The sequence below is a fragment of the Dipodomys spectabilis genome, unplaced genomic scaffold, assembly GCF_019054845.1.
Source record: "Dipodomys spectabilis isolate Male_0828 unplaced genomic scaffold, ASM1905484v1 ptg000295l, whole genome shotgun sequence".
NCBI lineage: Eukaryota > Metazoa > Chordata > Mammalia > Rodentia > Heteromyidae > Dipodomys > Dipodomys spectabilis.
The window spans coordinates 6,531,370-6,545,753 of record NW_024870972.1 but is presented as its reverse complement, the minus strand read 5'-3'; the positions used below and the strand labels follow the sequence as shown (position 1 = coordinate 6,545,753).

Here is a 14,384-nt window from a genome sequence, read left to right as displayed (position 1 = left end):
GACCATCAATGTTGTAGGATGACAGGGAAACTCCTCACAGGACAGAACATGGCCATTGTTATCTTGTACAAATAAGAAACCTGTCAAGCTGGGCACCAATGGCCCCTGACTGTCAACCTAACTACTCAGGAGGCAGAGATCTGAGTATGGCAGTTAAAAACCAGCCTGGACAGGAAAGCCCTTGAGATACTTATCTCCAACAAACCACCAGGAAACTGGTAGTGGCACTATGGCTCAAGTGATAGAGAGCTGGCCTTGAGCTGAAGAGCTGAGAGATAGTTCCTAGGCCTAGAATTCAAGACCCATGGCGAGAAAAAGAACAAAAAAAGAAAGAAAGAAGGAAAGGAACAAAGAGATAAAGAAAGAAAGAGAAAGAGACAGAGAGAGAGAGAGAGAAAGTAACAAAGAAAGAAAAGAAACAAAAAACAAAGAAAGAAAAGAAACAAAGAAAGAACGAGAAAATTGAAAAACAGAAAGAAACCTGTCAAGATGAGAGCTATAGCAAAGTTCCAGCCTCTGCAGATGAAGACATCCTGACCTGGGAGATGGCCCAACGACAGAGGAACTGTTACTTTCTCCTTGTAAGAGCCAAAGCTCCCATTGGGCACATACAACTAGCATGGAGCCGATGCCCATCACATGTGTACTGCCCCATGTCAGTGTGGCCACAGTGATTAGCAGCCAAGCTGCCAAGTCCCCTCCACTTCCCACCTCCTGGGCACATTGTGGGCCAGCTCAGAAGGAGGTTTCAGAAGAACATATAGAGCCACGCAGCAAAGCAGTGGTGCAGAAGCACAAAGCACATGTCTCTCACCTCTGAGTTTAAAGAGTTTTTCTCAGATGATTTTGTGGATAACAAGATGTGAGTGAAGCTCTCTTGCTTCCTGAAAATATCTCTGTATCCATAGGCACTCTTTGTCTGCCTCACACTGAAAGGCAACCACTTGTCCAAAGGCTGGTCTCCTCTGTCGCCAATATATTTCCTTTTCCCAGCCATCACTCCTTAACAGACATCTGTATGTTGGCTGATAGCACATCCATGAATGGAGATGTACCTGCCAAGGGTTTGAAATCACACTGGCCCGTAATTTCCTATCACCAGTTCTCTTCCACTGTCACCTCAGAATTAGACCAGAAGCTGGTCACAGTTCCAGGATTTATCAACACAACGATGTCAATATCAGAACCTTGTCAAAGTCTACTTCAAAATACCTTTCAGTTTCAATCTATGTCTGACAGAAAATCCACCCCATACTTTTTTGGTCTAGGATATGTACAGCTATAAACTGGGAGACTTTTAGAGAATGAAATTAGAGAGAATGGGTCTCCTGGACAGGATCTGCTATAGGTATGACAAGTTGGAAGAAAAAAGAAAGCAGCATAAGGAAATATGATTAACAAGGCCAAAGTGTTCAAAATAAATCACTCCAATGCAAGAAGGTTCTTCTGACAAACCTGTTCTTGTTGAGCCATGGCCTGGTATGGTGGTGCCACTTTAGACTCTGGTCCCATTAAGGCAACATACATGTCACAGCTTCTTCCTTCGATGGCCTAGGCTCTCTACCAGAGATTCATCCCCCATTCCTACCTCTGCCTTCTAAAAGGGTACACATATCAAGGGGCTCTCTTTTTTCCACCTACAAACATTCTAGCAGTGTTCCCTCATGACACAACTCCTCAAAGCCAATCTGGGTGTTTTGCCTTGACTCCTAATATATCATCTGCGGAGCCTAACATTTGTTACCTTTCCTCCTTTTGGTACTGGGTACTGAACTGAGAGCTTTGTGCATGCCAGACATGTACTCTACCACTGAGCTGCATCTTTACCCAGAGCTTTGCTTATACTAGTCAAGGACTCAATTATTTGATACAATTACCAAGGCACATGAGAATAAGGGAGATGCTGCACTTAGAATTTGGACAAAATAATCACCCTGTCTATAGGAGTCACTTCAACAATAGCTTGTGTGGCAATGTGTTCAGAGCTCTGGCTAGGAGAAAACAAAAGCCATGTCTGAGAAATACATGATAATCTACTGGTAAAATTATCAACAGGAGTTTTCTGAGGGATGAGGCATGAGTCATTAATTATGAAGCAAGGACTATTTCTTCAAAAGTGTAAAGAAATAAGCCAAAGCCACCAGAAAATACTCAAAAATGGGTACTTAAGAGAAACGAAAACTGTTCTTAGTCAAACACTGGTAAATAGGCTGGGTGGGGCCTCCACCACAGCTTGGCCTCAATCCTTAACTCACTGAAGAATGAGAGTGCCTTGGCCAGGCCTGCCTTCAGTTTGGACCCAGCAGCCTTAGAGGATTTGGAGTCATCCAACCTGGTCAGTTCCAGGACTAGAGACGCAGGGATGTCAATTTCCTGGCCAACACCTACTCCCTAGGACTCCCACATTGGAAGCTATTTGCACTTTGATCTGCCCTGGGGCTTCTAGTCACAGATAAGTCTCTCTGGCAGTTTACTTTCTGATGAGTAAGACCAACTTGGCTTAAAGATCTCTACCCCACTCCTCCCCACCCTACCCCAACCTCAGGCCTGGTATAGGAAAGCTTAGGGAACTTACCATCTCCCAACTTTACTAGAAACAAGGAACTTGCACCTCACCCAGTAGTATCTTTCCTTAGAGCTTCCTAAAAGTTGCTGGATTCCCATAGGTCCTGTTTCTGAAGGAAAAGGGGCTCTTACAAGTTATTGGTGGCCATGGAGGAATGCCTGACACAGACAACCTAAGTGGAGCCTCACTGCAAGAAGAGTGAAAGATTCTGGCAAAAAGAACCAGCGAATGATTTTGGCCTCTGGTGAAAACAGAAGTGTTCACCCTCTTCCTGGCCATTGTGTAGGTTCTAAGCAATTGAGATTTCTGTCTCACTCATGTAAAGTAAACATACCCAACAGGCTGGATCTTTTTCCCTTACAACCCTCTGTGGGCCTCAGACAGCTTTGAATGCTGGAAAATGAGTATGAGAATGGGTCATTGGGCCATGTCTCCCTTCCACTCCTTGACTTGTAAGTACTGAATCAAGCAGATCTTGATACGCTATGGGACTGGTCAGCTTCTCACTCCCTCAAACAGCTAGACTCACTTCTGTCCTTAGAGCTGCCAGATGACTTGAGAAACTACCCTGGCAACCAGGATCTTGCACTCATCTTGTGAGTGCTGCTTTGCTGCCAACTGAACCGTAAGCACAGGGATTGGGGTTCCTGCTTCTGTTTCTGGGGAATGTGAATGAAATCCCTCTGATGGGGCCTGAGACCAGAACCTGTGGTTGTCTGAAGGAGAAGTAGATCCTTAATGGCCAGTATTCATACCTGCATTTTGTGTTCCCATTCCCAAAGAGGAATGCATACTAGGGGGCAGGTAAAGCAAGTCCTGTGTCAGAATAAAGGAGGAAGAGGCCCTGCTACCTCAGTTCCCAGACAAGTCTTGAACATCAATCCCTTCAGTACTCCAAACATCACTTTGGTACTAGGAAAATTTTAACATCTGAATCTGGTTTACTTTCTCTTCAAACTGCTTTTATGCTACTGGCATGCTATTGAGAGACTGCTAACTTTAAAATTGGGCCAGGGAAAATAAACAACATTGGCACTTGTCATCCTCCTGTTCAAAATAATAGGAACACCATGAATTTGAAACTCCTCTTGAGCACCAGTCCTATATTGCTAAGATTAAATCCTGCTGGCCAACTTTATATTTCAAATATATTGAAAGAATAAAAGGGATTCTAAAGAATAAGGACTCAAGAGTACAAAATGTATACTTCTTTATTTATATAAATAGGGCTTTAAAATAATACTATTTAAAAGAAATCTGCATTTTTACATTCACCATCAGTTCCTGACCGGAAAGGCTGTGCATGATGATACACAGCAGGGACCTCAATGCATGACAACAGGATCTCAGGAAAGCACCATTCATTTGAGAAGTAGTAGGCAGGCTCTGACAGTCCTGTTGCACTGCTACCAATGGGAAGTCTTAAACTTCTTCCTCCACCAAGTCTTCTTCAAATTCCCCCTGTTCATCAGCAGTGGCATCTTGGCACTGCTGGTACTCGGACACCAGGTCGTTGATATTGCTCTCAGCCTCAGTGAACTGCATCTCATCCATGCCTTCTCCCGTGTACCAGTGCAAGAATGCCTTGCGCCGGAACATGGCACTGAACTGCTCTGAGGTGCGCTTGAAGGGTTCTTGGATGGCTGTGTTGTTGCCGATGAAGGTGGCCGACATCGTAAGGCCACGCGGGGGGATGTCACATACAGCTGTCTTCACATTGTTGGGAATCCAGTCTGCAAAGTAGCTGCTGTTCTTGTTCTGCATGTTGAGCATCTGCTCATCCACCTCCTTCATGGACATGCGGCCTCGGAAGATGGCAGCTGCTGTCAGGTAACGACCATGGCGGGGATCACAGGCGACCATCATGTTCTTGGCGTCAAACATCTGCTGGGTGAGCTGGGGCACTGAAAGAACATGGTACTGCTGGCTGGCCCGGCTGGTCAAGGGTGCAAAGCCAGGCATGAAGAAGTGTAGGCGGGGGAAGGGCACCATATTCACTGCGAGCTTGCGCAGATCTGCATTCAGCTGGCCGGGGAAGCGCAGGCAGGTGGTGACTCCACTCATGGTGGCTGACACCAGGTGGTTCAGGTCTCCATAGGTGGGTGTGGGCAGCTTCAGGGTGCGGAAGCAGATGTCATACAGGGCCTCATTGTCGATGCAGAAAGTTTCATCTGCATTTTCCACCAACTGGTGGATAGACAAGATCGAATTGTAAGGTTCTACCACGGTGTCTGAAACCTTGGGGGAGGGCATGATGCTGAAGGTGTTCATGATGCGGTCTGGATACTCCTCTCGGATCTTGTTGAGAATCAGGGTGCCCATGCCTGATCCAGTGCCACCTCCCAGGGAGTGAGCCAGCTGGAAACCCTGGAGACAGTCACACCTTTCTGACTCCCGTCGTACCACATCCAGCACCGATTCTAACAGCTCGGCTCCTTCCGTGTAGTGGCCTTTTGCCCAGTTATTGCCTGCCCCGCTCTGGCCTATCAAACATAAAGACATGATGAGACACACACTCCAAGAATAATGACTGTGCCTGTCCTATTGTGAAGACAAAGGAGTGTTCTGAGCCAACCTTTGCTATTATTTTAGATACACTATGGTGAAATAAAGGAAATGTTTCCAATGTATCTGGGACCCTACAAATCACCCAGGTTCTAAAGAAAAGTAGAGAGTGTGGAGGAAAATACATTTTAACCCAAATCAAGTACTTCTAGAAATGAAGAACTGAGCCTGCCTCAATACTGGAAATGTAATTACTTTCACAACAGGGACAGGAGCACAGTGTGGTCAGAGGGAAGCTAAACGGCAAGCACTTGTCTGCACCTTGCTCACACATAGCTGTGCTTTGATTTCTGGTGTCCTGAAGTGGTTCTATTATTGCCAGGCCTTTAAAATGACCAGCATTGCTGAAACCTTGTTGGTGGCTTTCTCTGCTTGCTGCTCTTTCCCTTCAGAGGCTTCTTTGTCATGGAGAACTTGCAGAGTTGCACTGATCTGAGCTGTCTGAGTGGCCAGGGGCATGACTCCCATGGACTGGAATAGGTGGGTTAGCTGAGGACAATATCTAGGTGGATAAAGGCTCAGCCCAGCACTGGAGTGCCTGGATGTTAGGACCCATGGACCATGATGACATACCAAATATGAAGTTGTCTGGCCTAAAGCTCTGGCCAAATGGTCCTGATCTTACTGAGTCTAAGGTGCCAGGCTCTAGGTCCACCATGATGGCCCGAGGAACATATTTGTTGCCTGTGAGAAAAAGAGTTGACTTAGGCCTATACTTGACAAGGAACTGAGGGCAGAGCTTATGATTCTAAGTGACTCTCAGCATTCATTACAAAAATTACAGCATTTGAGACATGGAAACAGAAAAGATATCTTGAGCATGAATCCCCATGCAAGAGGCTTCAGCATCTTTAAGGATGTTTGCAGTTGTCTATTTCCATGAATATTCATTCCTTTGCTTTGGGCATGGTGGCTGAAATCTCAGCTACACAGGAGGCAAAGATGAGCATCAGGCTTTGAGTCTAATGGTGCAAAAGAAAGGTGACAACACCTTTTTTTTTTTTTTTGGTTCATCGTGGGGCTTGAACTCTGGGCCTGGACACTGTCCCTCAGCTCTCCAGCTCAAGGCTAGCACTCTATCACTTGAGCCACAACCCCACTTTCAGTTTTCTTATTGAAGATAAGAGTCTCAGGGACTTTCCTGCTCAGGCAAGATTTGAACCATGATCCTCAGTTCTTAGCCTCCTAAGTAGCCAGCATTACAGGAATGAGTCACCAGTGCCTATCAGCAAGAAACTTCCTCTTTTTTGTTAATTTTATTTTATTGTAAAGGTGCTGTATAGAGGAGTTGGTTACATGAGTAAGGAAATGAGAACATTTCTTGTCAAAAATTGTTAACCCCTCCTTTGTTGTTCTCCCACTATCCCTTCCCTTCCCCAATTACCTTTCTCAAGAAATGAACCAGGTTCATGCCTGTAATCCTAGCTACTCTGGAGGCTGAGATCAGAGGATGACTATTCAAAGCGAGCTGGGGCAGGAAAAGTCCTTAAGACTCTTATCTCTAATAAACTAAAAGAAAACCAGAAATGGCACTGTGGTTCAAGAGGTAGAGCTGCTTGCCTTGAACTGAAGAGTTGACGGACAGTGCCTAGGCCCAGAGTCCAAGCCACATGACCGACCCCCCCCCCCCGGGCCAAAAAAAGCCAGGTATGGCTATTCACCAAGTAGATGTAAGGGAATTCAAGTGTAAGGCTTTCCTGGAGAAAACATATATACAATATATATATTTCTTGTCTTATAATGTTTCAATAATGGTTATCAAATAGCACATATCCTTTATTCAAATACTCAAAGCAACCTTGGGCAATGACTTGCAATTTCCCATTTAACCTGATTTGGCCCAAGGGAAAGCAGTTAACATGATGTAAACACCAGTCTTAGAATACCCCCTTCCTAAACATTCACATGAAGAAAACTGACCATCCTGCTGGATATACAGGATCTAATAAAGACACAACCTAAAATTCTGTTCATAGGAGTGACACAATCCAACCCAACCACTCTCAACCAAGGAATCAGAAGATTAAAACCTTGTATGTTACTTAAACAATATTAACACAAAATACCAAGGTGAGGACAGCCCAAAATGTAGATCTATAAAACTCACATAAATTAAATAGCTTTGTAATTTTGTTTGTACTTGTTCATTGGATTAATACACAGGAAAGCCAATTATCCACGATTCTGTTTGTATACAATAATGTAGAATGGGAACTCAATATAAAATTAAATGAACTTTACATTGACAGTTATAAAAACTGAAAATCTACTCTGTAGACTTCAATTAGGCTGTTTATGTTAGGAAAGACAATATGAATCATTTAAAAGCAGTGTTTACAAATTAGTATTGATTTTTTCTACATCACAAGAATCTTTTCTTACTTTAAAAACCTTAAAAATAATTTACAGTTGGCTAAGTATTCATATTCAAAATGCTCAAGACCAGAAATGTTATAGATTTCAGGGTGAGACTATTTATGCTTTGTGATTTGGACTATTCTCATATATATTAGTGACTGAACATCCCTCTTTAAAATTTTTTAAATTTTCTTTTTCAAAATATTGTTTTAGAAATTTAATCTGTATTTTAAAGAGGCAATGTAACTGGGCTCTGGTTGCATAAGGGTGTAATTCTAGCTACTCAAAAATCTGAGATGAGACCTTAGCATCGCAGATTGAAGTCAGCTGGGGCAGGAAAGGCTGGGAGACTCATCTCCAAGAAACTACCCAAAATAAAAGAAGCTCATAGTTAGTGCCCAGGCTTGAGCTTAGGGTGATCAGCACACAACCAAATGGCATTGGATTATATTTTATCAATTGTTTTAGAATGCATATTTAGGCAGTCTCATTTTTAATTATGTGAAATGGGCTCACGCCTTTAATCCTAGCTACCCAGAAAGCTGAGATCAGAGAATCAGGTTCAAAGCCAGCCAGGGCACAAAAAGCCGGCAAGACTCTTATCTCCAATAAAACACCAGAAAATTGGAAGTGGCACTGTGGCTTAAGTGGTAGAGCCGCTTGCCTTGAGCTGAAGAGTTGAGCGACAGTGCCTAGGCCCAGAGTTCAAGATCCATGACCAGAAAAAACAAATCCAGGTGTGGTTAGTCAGCAAGTAGAGGTAGGGGGAACTCAGGTATAAGGCTTTCCTGGGGTAATTCACAAGAGTATACTCAAAAATTAAAACAAAGTATCTGGTGGAGTGGCTCAGTTGGGTACAGCACTTGACTTATAAGATTAAGGTCCCAAATTAAAACTACAATACTACCATAAGAAAGGCAGGAACTCCTTCCTTTTCATTAGTATTCCCCTGGGAACTATTTTGCCACGGTATGGGAAACAAGATGGGAGAAACTTACCAGCTGCCTCATTGTAATACACCTCGATTCTCTGCAGCTGTAAATGGCTGTCCCCATAGTAGTTGCCAGTGCAGTCAATATTGTGCTCATCGCTTAGCATTTCCCAAAACTGAGATGGAAATAGAAGTGTATTATGACCTAGAATGTTAACTGTCCAAAAAATGCATTTTAAAGTAACTATAAGAAACTCATGTCCTGTTGACACAAATATATTTGTAAAAAATAATTACATTTTCTAAATTAAAAAAAGCACAGAAAATGGTGCTATTTTAGTTTTGTTAATCTCTTTTATCTGGCTGAATAGAAGACATCTGGTTTCTCCTATGAGTATTCCATCTTATGCAGTACCATATTCTGTTTGTATTCTATGATGAGTAACTGGCCTTCCATGGACATGAAATTACCAAAGCAGTAACTTGAAGACTCAGCTAGAAGGGTCTCCAGAACCCCAAGTGTCCTCAGAGCATACATGACAACCAATGATTTAGAAAACACCCAACTTAATGGAGCTGAGATGGGGCATGAAACTCAGAGAAATTTGCATTAAGGTAGAAGAACTGTTCTCAATTATCTGACACTCATCAGTTGACACAAAGGGAATTCTCTGTATCTTTCAGCTCAAAGACACTGCATTCCTTTCATTCAAACCAGACCAAACGTGCATTAGTCTATTCCCAGGAAACTAAATACAAAGACTTGAGTCTCAGGTAAGACTAAGACATGCAAGGGATTTAAAACCACCCCAGGCTTGCTTAAAAACCACACCCACCAGGGCCACACAAATTAGGGAAATTGGAGAAGCTATCTGGGGGGCTTCATTTGCAGAAGGTTAGGGACCACTATGGAGCCCCACCTACCTCAGCCTAGCCATGACCACCACCACCTCCACACTCCAACCCAATCCTCTTTCTCCTTCCCCTAAATTTGAGACTTGGATCCTAGGCCAGTGCCATGCTCACCTTTGCTCCAATCTGGTTGCCACACTGGCCTGCCTGTATGTACACAATCTCCCTCATGGTGCAGGGCTGCAGAACAGATGGATGTGTGTCTTCAGCAGTGGTGCCCACAGAGGCAAGCAGGTAGAGCTGGGAAGCAGGAATCTGACACAGTGAACTCAGATCCCCATTTATACCTCTGGTTGTTACAGGGGCAGAGGAGGTGGGGCAGACTTGATTATAGGTGGAGCCAGCAGGTGCTCCAACTCAATCTCCCTATTGCTGGGTAATCAGAGGGCCCTAACAGTTCCCACCTACCCTGGTATCCAGCTGCCAGCTGCAAGTCCATTAGCACAGCTCCCATTCTATTTGGATCCTCTGGTCACCCTGCCATCCACTCCCCACTCTGACTCACAAGAGAGGCTGAACCCCGGGATCCAGGAAAGAAGAGGAGGAACTTCCTCCACACAAGGTCCTTGTGTGCCAGAAGCCCAGAACAAGCCTGCCTTCCATTTTTGATTGGAGGGCCTAGAACTGAAGGGACATTTTCAGCTGTGATCCCAAGAGCAAGCACAAACTGTTAGATTCCATGATTGATTCACTTTCCATTATGGGAAGAGTCAGGGGCTTAGGGTCTAGTCTTCATTCTCAGGTTTTCTTTTTCTTTCCTCTTAAAAGTAGCTTGCTTTATTCCTTGGGCCATAGGACTACTACAGTCTACTTTTTGTTTCATTTGGCTTCTGCTCCTAGTGTAAGAACTCAGGTCCTAGTCAGAGTGTCTTTTTTTTTTTGGTCGGAGTTGGGGCAGGTTAGTGACTTAGGGCTTGAAATTAAGGCCTGGTGACTCTTTCTGAGGTTTTTATTATTATTGAGATTAGGTGATTACCTTAATTTCTCTTATTTCACAGAATTGTGGAATAGTGATATTTAGTTGAAATCACAAACATATTTTAACCTTCACAAATCAAATTATCATTATCATGGACTATAAAGTTTGTGAATTCTATAAGCTTTGACAATACAATTTATTTCTTCCACAACGGGTGATATTTACATTTCTCTACTTTTGCTTAGTGTAGGATTTCCTGTCTTTCACTCTCATTCTGCCCCTCTCTTTCTGAGGTTTTATTGATTTACTTATTTAACTGAAAGGTAGAAGGCTCTACTACTTGAACCACAGATCAACTTCTGCCTTTTTTTTAAGTGTTTAATATGAGACAAGAGTCCCATGGGTAGTCAAGGGCAGTACAGTGAGGCTTGAAATCTGAGGATCACTATTCAAAGTCAGCCTGGGCAGCAAAGTCTATGAGACTTACCGCCAATCAACCACTAATAGGCAGAAGAGAGTAGAGCTTTAGCCATGAGCAAAACACTTCAAGTTTAAGTCCCTCGACTGAACAAACTGAAGCAAGTTTCATGGACTTCCCTGCCCATGATGGCTTTGAACCATGATCTTCAGACTTCAGTGACTTTAGCACTCAGGATTATAAGTGTGAGTCAACATTTACAAATCTTTAATTACCTTTTCTTTCACCTTTTCCGGTTATTTATTATTTCTTTTTTTGACAATTGTTCTTAGGGGCTAACTTTCATTCTTAGTTTTTTCTTTCCTCTTGTAACTACCATGCTTTACAAATTTGACCACAGGTAAACTACAGGCTGTTTCTCTTTTTTGTAGCTCTTCTTCTAGGGCTCAAACTCAGGTAATGGTGACTGAGGTTCTTTTTTTATTTTTATTTTTTTAAATTGAGTGCTGCTTGTTAGTTCTGGAAATTAAGGCCTGATGACTCTCCTTGAGGATTTTTTTATTTTTACCTTAATGGTGGCAGGTTTCACTAGTTGAGCCACAGCTCAGCTTCTGCTTTTTCGGTGGTCAATAGGAGATTAGAAAACCAACAGCAAGCCAAGAGCATTACAGGGAGGACTGAAATCTGAGAATCATGGTTGGAAGCCAATCTGGGCAAGAAAATCTATGAGAAAATGATCTCTAATTAACCACCAAGAGGTAGGAAGAAGTAGACCTCTAGCCATAAGGAAATCATAGCAAGTTCAAGCCCCAGTACTGAACACAGTAAATTAAGTCTTCTGTACTTTCTGCCAAGGATGGCTTTGAAACACGATCCTTAGATTTCAGCAATCTGAGCAAGTAAGATTGCAGTTTTGAGCCATGATTTAGAAATCTTTAATATGCTCCTTTTTGCACCTTTTCATTTATTTGATTTGCCTCCCCCCTTTTTAAAGTTCATGTCCTTTATTATTAGGGCCTAGCTATTCACACTCAGTATTTATTTATTTATTTTGTCGGTTGTGGGGATTGAACTCAGTGCCTGGGTATTGTCTGTCAGGGATAAGGCAGTCACACTGCCACTTTCAGCCACAGTGCCACTTCCACTTAATTTGAAAAAAACAGTCACCAGGGGAATTTTCAGCCTGGACTGGCTTCCCTTTGTGGGAAGCTTCCTGAGCAGTGAGTATTACAGGCATGAGCCAGAGAAACCTGGCTTGTTTTCTTAGATCAAAACGAGCAGGCTCTACAATTTATGCCACACTACTTCACTGCCCATGAGATTTTTGGGTTTTGTTTTTTGCTCAAAGCTTGCAGGAACAAAAACTCAACTCCTGAGGGTTTTTTTGAGTTGGGAAAGGCTTGAATTCAGGGCCTGTGGACTCTCTCTGAGGGTTGTTTTGTTTTTGGTATTTTCTTTTTATTTCGAAGCTAGCAGGCTATTGAGCCTCAGCTCAAGTTCTGCCTTTTTTTTTTTTTTTTTTGGTGTTTAATAGGATATGAGTCACATGTTAGCTCTACTTCAATTATTTTTGTAAGTTTTAATTTTCTTTACAAAGTATGATATATTTTTTGTTAGATTGTTATTGGTGTGCTTTTATTGGGTTGTTTTGGTATGAATAACACTGGGGATTGAACTCATACCTCGTTTATGGGAAGAAAGTATTCTAACACCTAAGTCACAATTCAGCTATTGCAGTTTTTTTTTAATTTTCTATTTGTTTGTTTGTTCTTTCTTGGTCATGGGCTTGAACTCTGGGCCTGGGCTCAGTACCTATGGTCTCCAGCTCAAGACTAGCACTATACAACTCTAGCTACAGCACCACTTCAAGGTTTTTGAGTGGATTATTGAAGATAAGAGTCTCATGGACTTTTCCTGTCTGGACTGGCTTTGATCCACGATCCTCAGGTCTCAGCCTCCTGAGTAGCTAGGGTTAAATTCATGAGCCACCAGCACATGGCTATCATGTTTTGTTTTTTTTTTTAAACTGTTTAAATTACTCATTTTTGTCCTTGTAATTTAATTTAATATTTTAATCTTTTTTCATCCCGGGGAATTGAGTATAGGACCCTGTGTATGTATGTATCTATATGTTTTATGTGCATATTTGCCAATACTGGGGATTAAATTTCCTTAACTTTTTCCATGCAAGGATGAAACTGTAACACTTGAACCTTACCTCCAGTCTGTTTATTGTTGCTGCTTAGTTGAAAATAATAATATCTGATTTGCTACTTTGGAGGCTTAGGTTTTTAGATGGTAGTTTGGAGCCAGACTGGGCAGTCTCCTTACCTCTTCCCTCTAATATACTACTCAGGAAAAGCTGCAAGTATCACTGTGGCTCAAGAGGTAGAACACTAGCCTTAATGAAAAGCAACTCATATACAGTGCCAAGGCCTGAATTTAAGCTCTGTGGCCAGCAGGTTAAAAAAATAAAAAACTCTGAATTTTCTGACCAGTCTAGCTTTAAACTATGATCCTATAGATCTCAGCCTCTGAAATAGCTAGGGGATTACAGGCTTGAGCCTTTAGTTATAGTGATAGTTTTCTATTATTATTATTTACAGCTGCTTCTAAAAAAAGACACAATGTGGCTAAAAGTGGCTCATGGTTATAATCCTTGTTATTATGGAGGCTGAGATATAGGAACCTTGGTTTGAAGTTGGGCCCAATGACAGAATGTCTGTGAGTCTTATCTCCAATTAACAACCAAAAATATGGATGTAGAAATATGGCCCAAGTTTTAGAGTAGTAGCCTCAGCAGTAAAATCTTAGAGACAGTGCACAGGCAATGAGTGCAAGTACCAGGATCAGCACAAAAAATTAAATAGAACCCAAATCATCAAGGGTATGGCTACTGATAGTTTGCCTATGTTTTCCTAAAATTCTGTTTGATAGCCACCACAAAGAAAAATAGAGAAACCAACAAATTATGTATCCACAGCCAGATGAATATTTTTGCTCATAAATCTGCACTAATTATATTTTTAAAAAAATTTTTACACACTTTCATTTCAAAAGTTAGCCAAAAATAATGCCAGTTGAAGAGAAATTGCATGTGATGACGACTTCAGCACTGCATTCCTCAGATTTTTAAAAGAAGATGCCACCTATTTACACCTTTTAAATACATATGGCATTATTAAATATATTTCAACTAAATATTAACTTCACTGTTCTCTAAATTGAGGTGTTGACCTATATTTTAAATCAGAGTGAGTTGTATAAACATTAGAGAAATACTGAGGCAATGAAAAGGAAAGCAGGAAGGAATGTTCTTTTCAGAGCAACTTGGTTTGAGGCTGGCCACCAAGGTAGGTCTTCATTCTTATGGTTCCTTTCCTTGACTGGTCCTTCTCCCCTTGAGTCTAATCAAAGGATTATCTTATAGGTATGGGAAGAGCAGCAGCTTGAGTTGAAGGCTTTCTTTTTTCATATTTTTTTTTTATTGTGCGAATACCGTACAGAGGATTTACAATTACATGGGCAAGATAACAAGTACATTTCTTATTAAACATTGTTGCCTCCTTTGTTTCCCCTTCCTATCCCTTCCCATGCTCTCCTCCTCATCCCCCCGATTCTCTCCCACACACACCAAAATTGTAAAGTTCGTTTTTCGACATAAAGACTTGTACATCTCATTTTTGCAATGGTGCCACCTGTATCCCTAGTTAAA

The 14,384-nt window shown here is 42.0% G+C and overlaps 1 protein-coding gene across 5 annotated transcripts; it reads right to left on the bottom strand.

The window, feature by feature from the left end:
* Positions 1 to 3,988: 3,988 nt before the first annotated feature.
* On the bottom strand, positions 3,989 to 9,503 carry LOC122126974 (tubulin beta chain-like). 5 transcript variants are annotated; one of them, XM_042701514.1, is made up of 5 exons: positions 9,447 to 9,503; positions 8,488 to 8,596; positions 7,018 to 7,020; positions 5,705 to 5,815; positions 3,989 to 5,049 (listed from the first exon to the last, which is right to left on the bottom strand). In XM_042701514.1, the coding sequence occupies exons 1-5, from the start codon at positions 9,501 to 9,503 to the stop codon at positions 3,989 to 3,991; spliced, it is 1,341 nt and encodes a 446-aa protein (XP_042557448.1). The 5 variants fall into 5 exon arrangements, with proteins under 5 accessions (XP_042557448.1, XP_042557445.1, XP_042557446.1 ...); XM_042701511.1 differs by lacking the exon at positions 7,018 to 7,020 and having other exon boundaries at positions 5,705 to 5,841; positions 8,484 to 8,596; XM_042701512.1 differs by lacking the exon at positions 7,018 to 7,020.
* Positions 9,504 to 14,384: the final 4,881 nt, after the last annotated feature.

What these genes read in the sequence shown, in the direction of transcription:
- LOC122126974 (XM_042701511.1), bottom strand. Translation starts at nt 9,503, where the DNA reads ATGAGGGAGATTGTGTACATACAGGCAGGCCAGTGTGGCAACCAGATT. An exon ending in TACAATGAGGCAGCTGGTAA is followed by an intron (nt 5,842 to 8,483) that starts GTTTCTCCCATC and finishes TGTCAAGTATAG; the next exon opens with GCCTAAGTCAACTCTTTTTC. An exon ending in GCCAGACAACTTCATATTTG is followed by an intron (nt 5,050 to 5,704) that starts GTATGTCATCAT and finishes TATGTTTGATAG; the next exon opens with GCCAGAGCGGGGCAGGCAAT.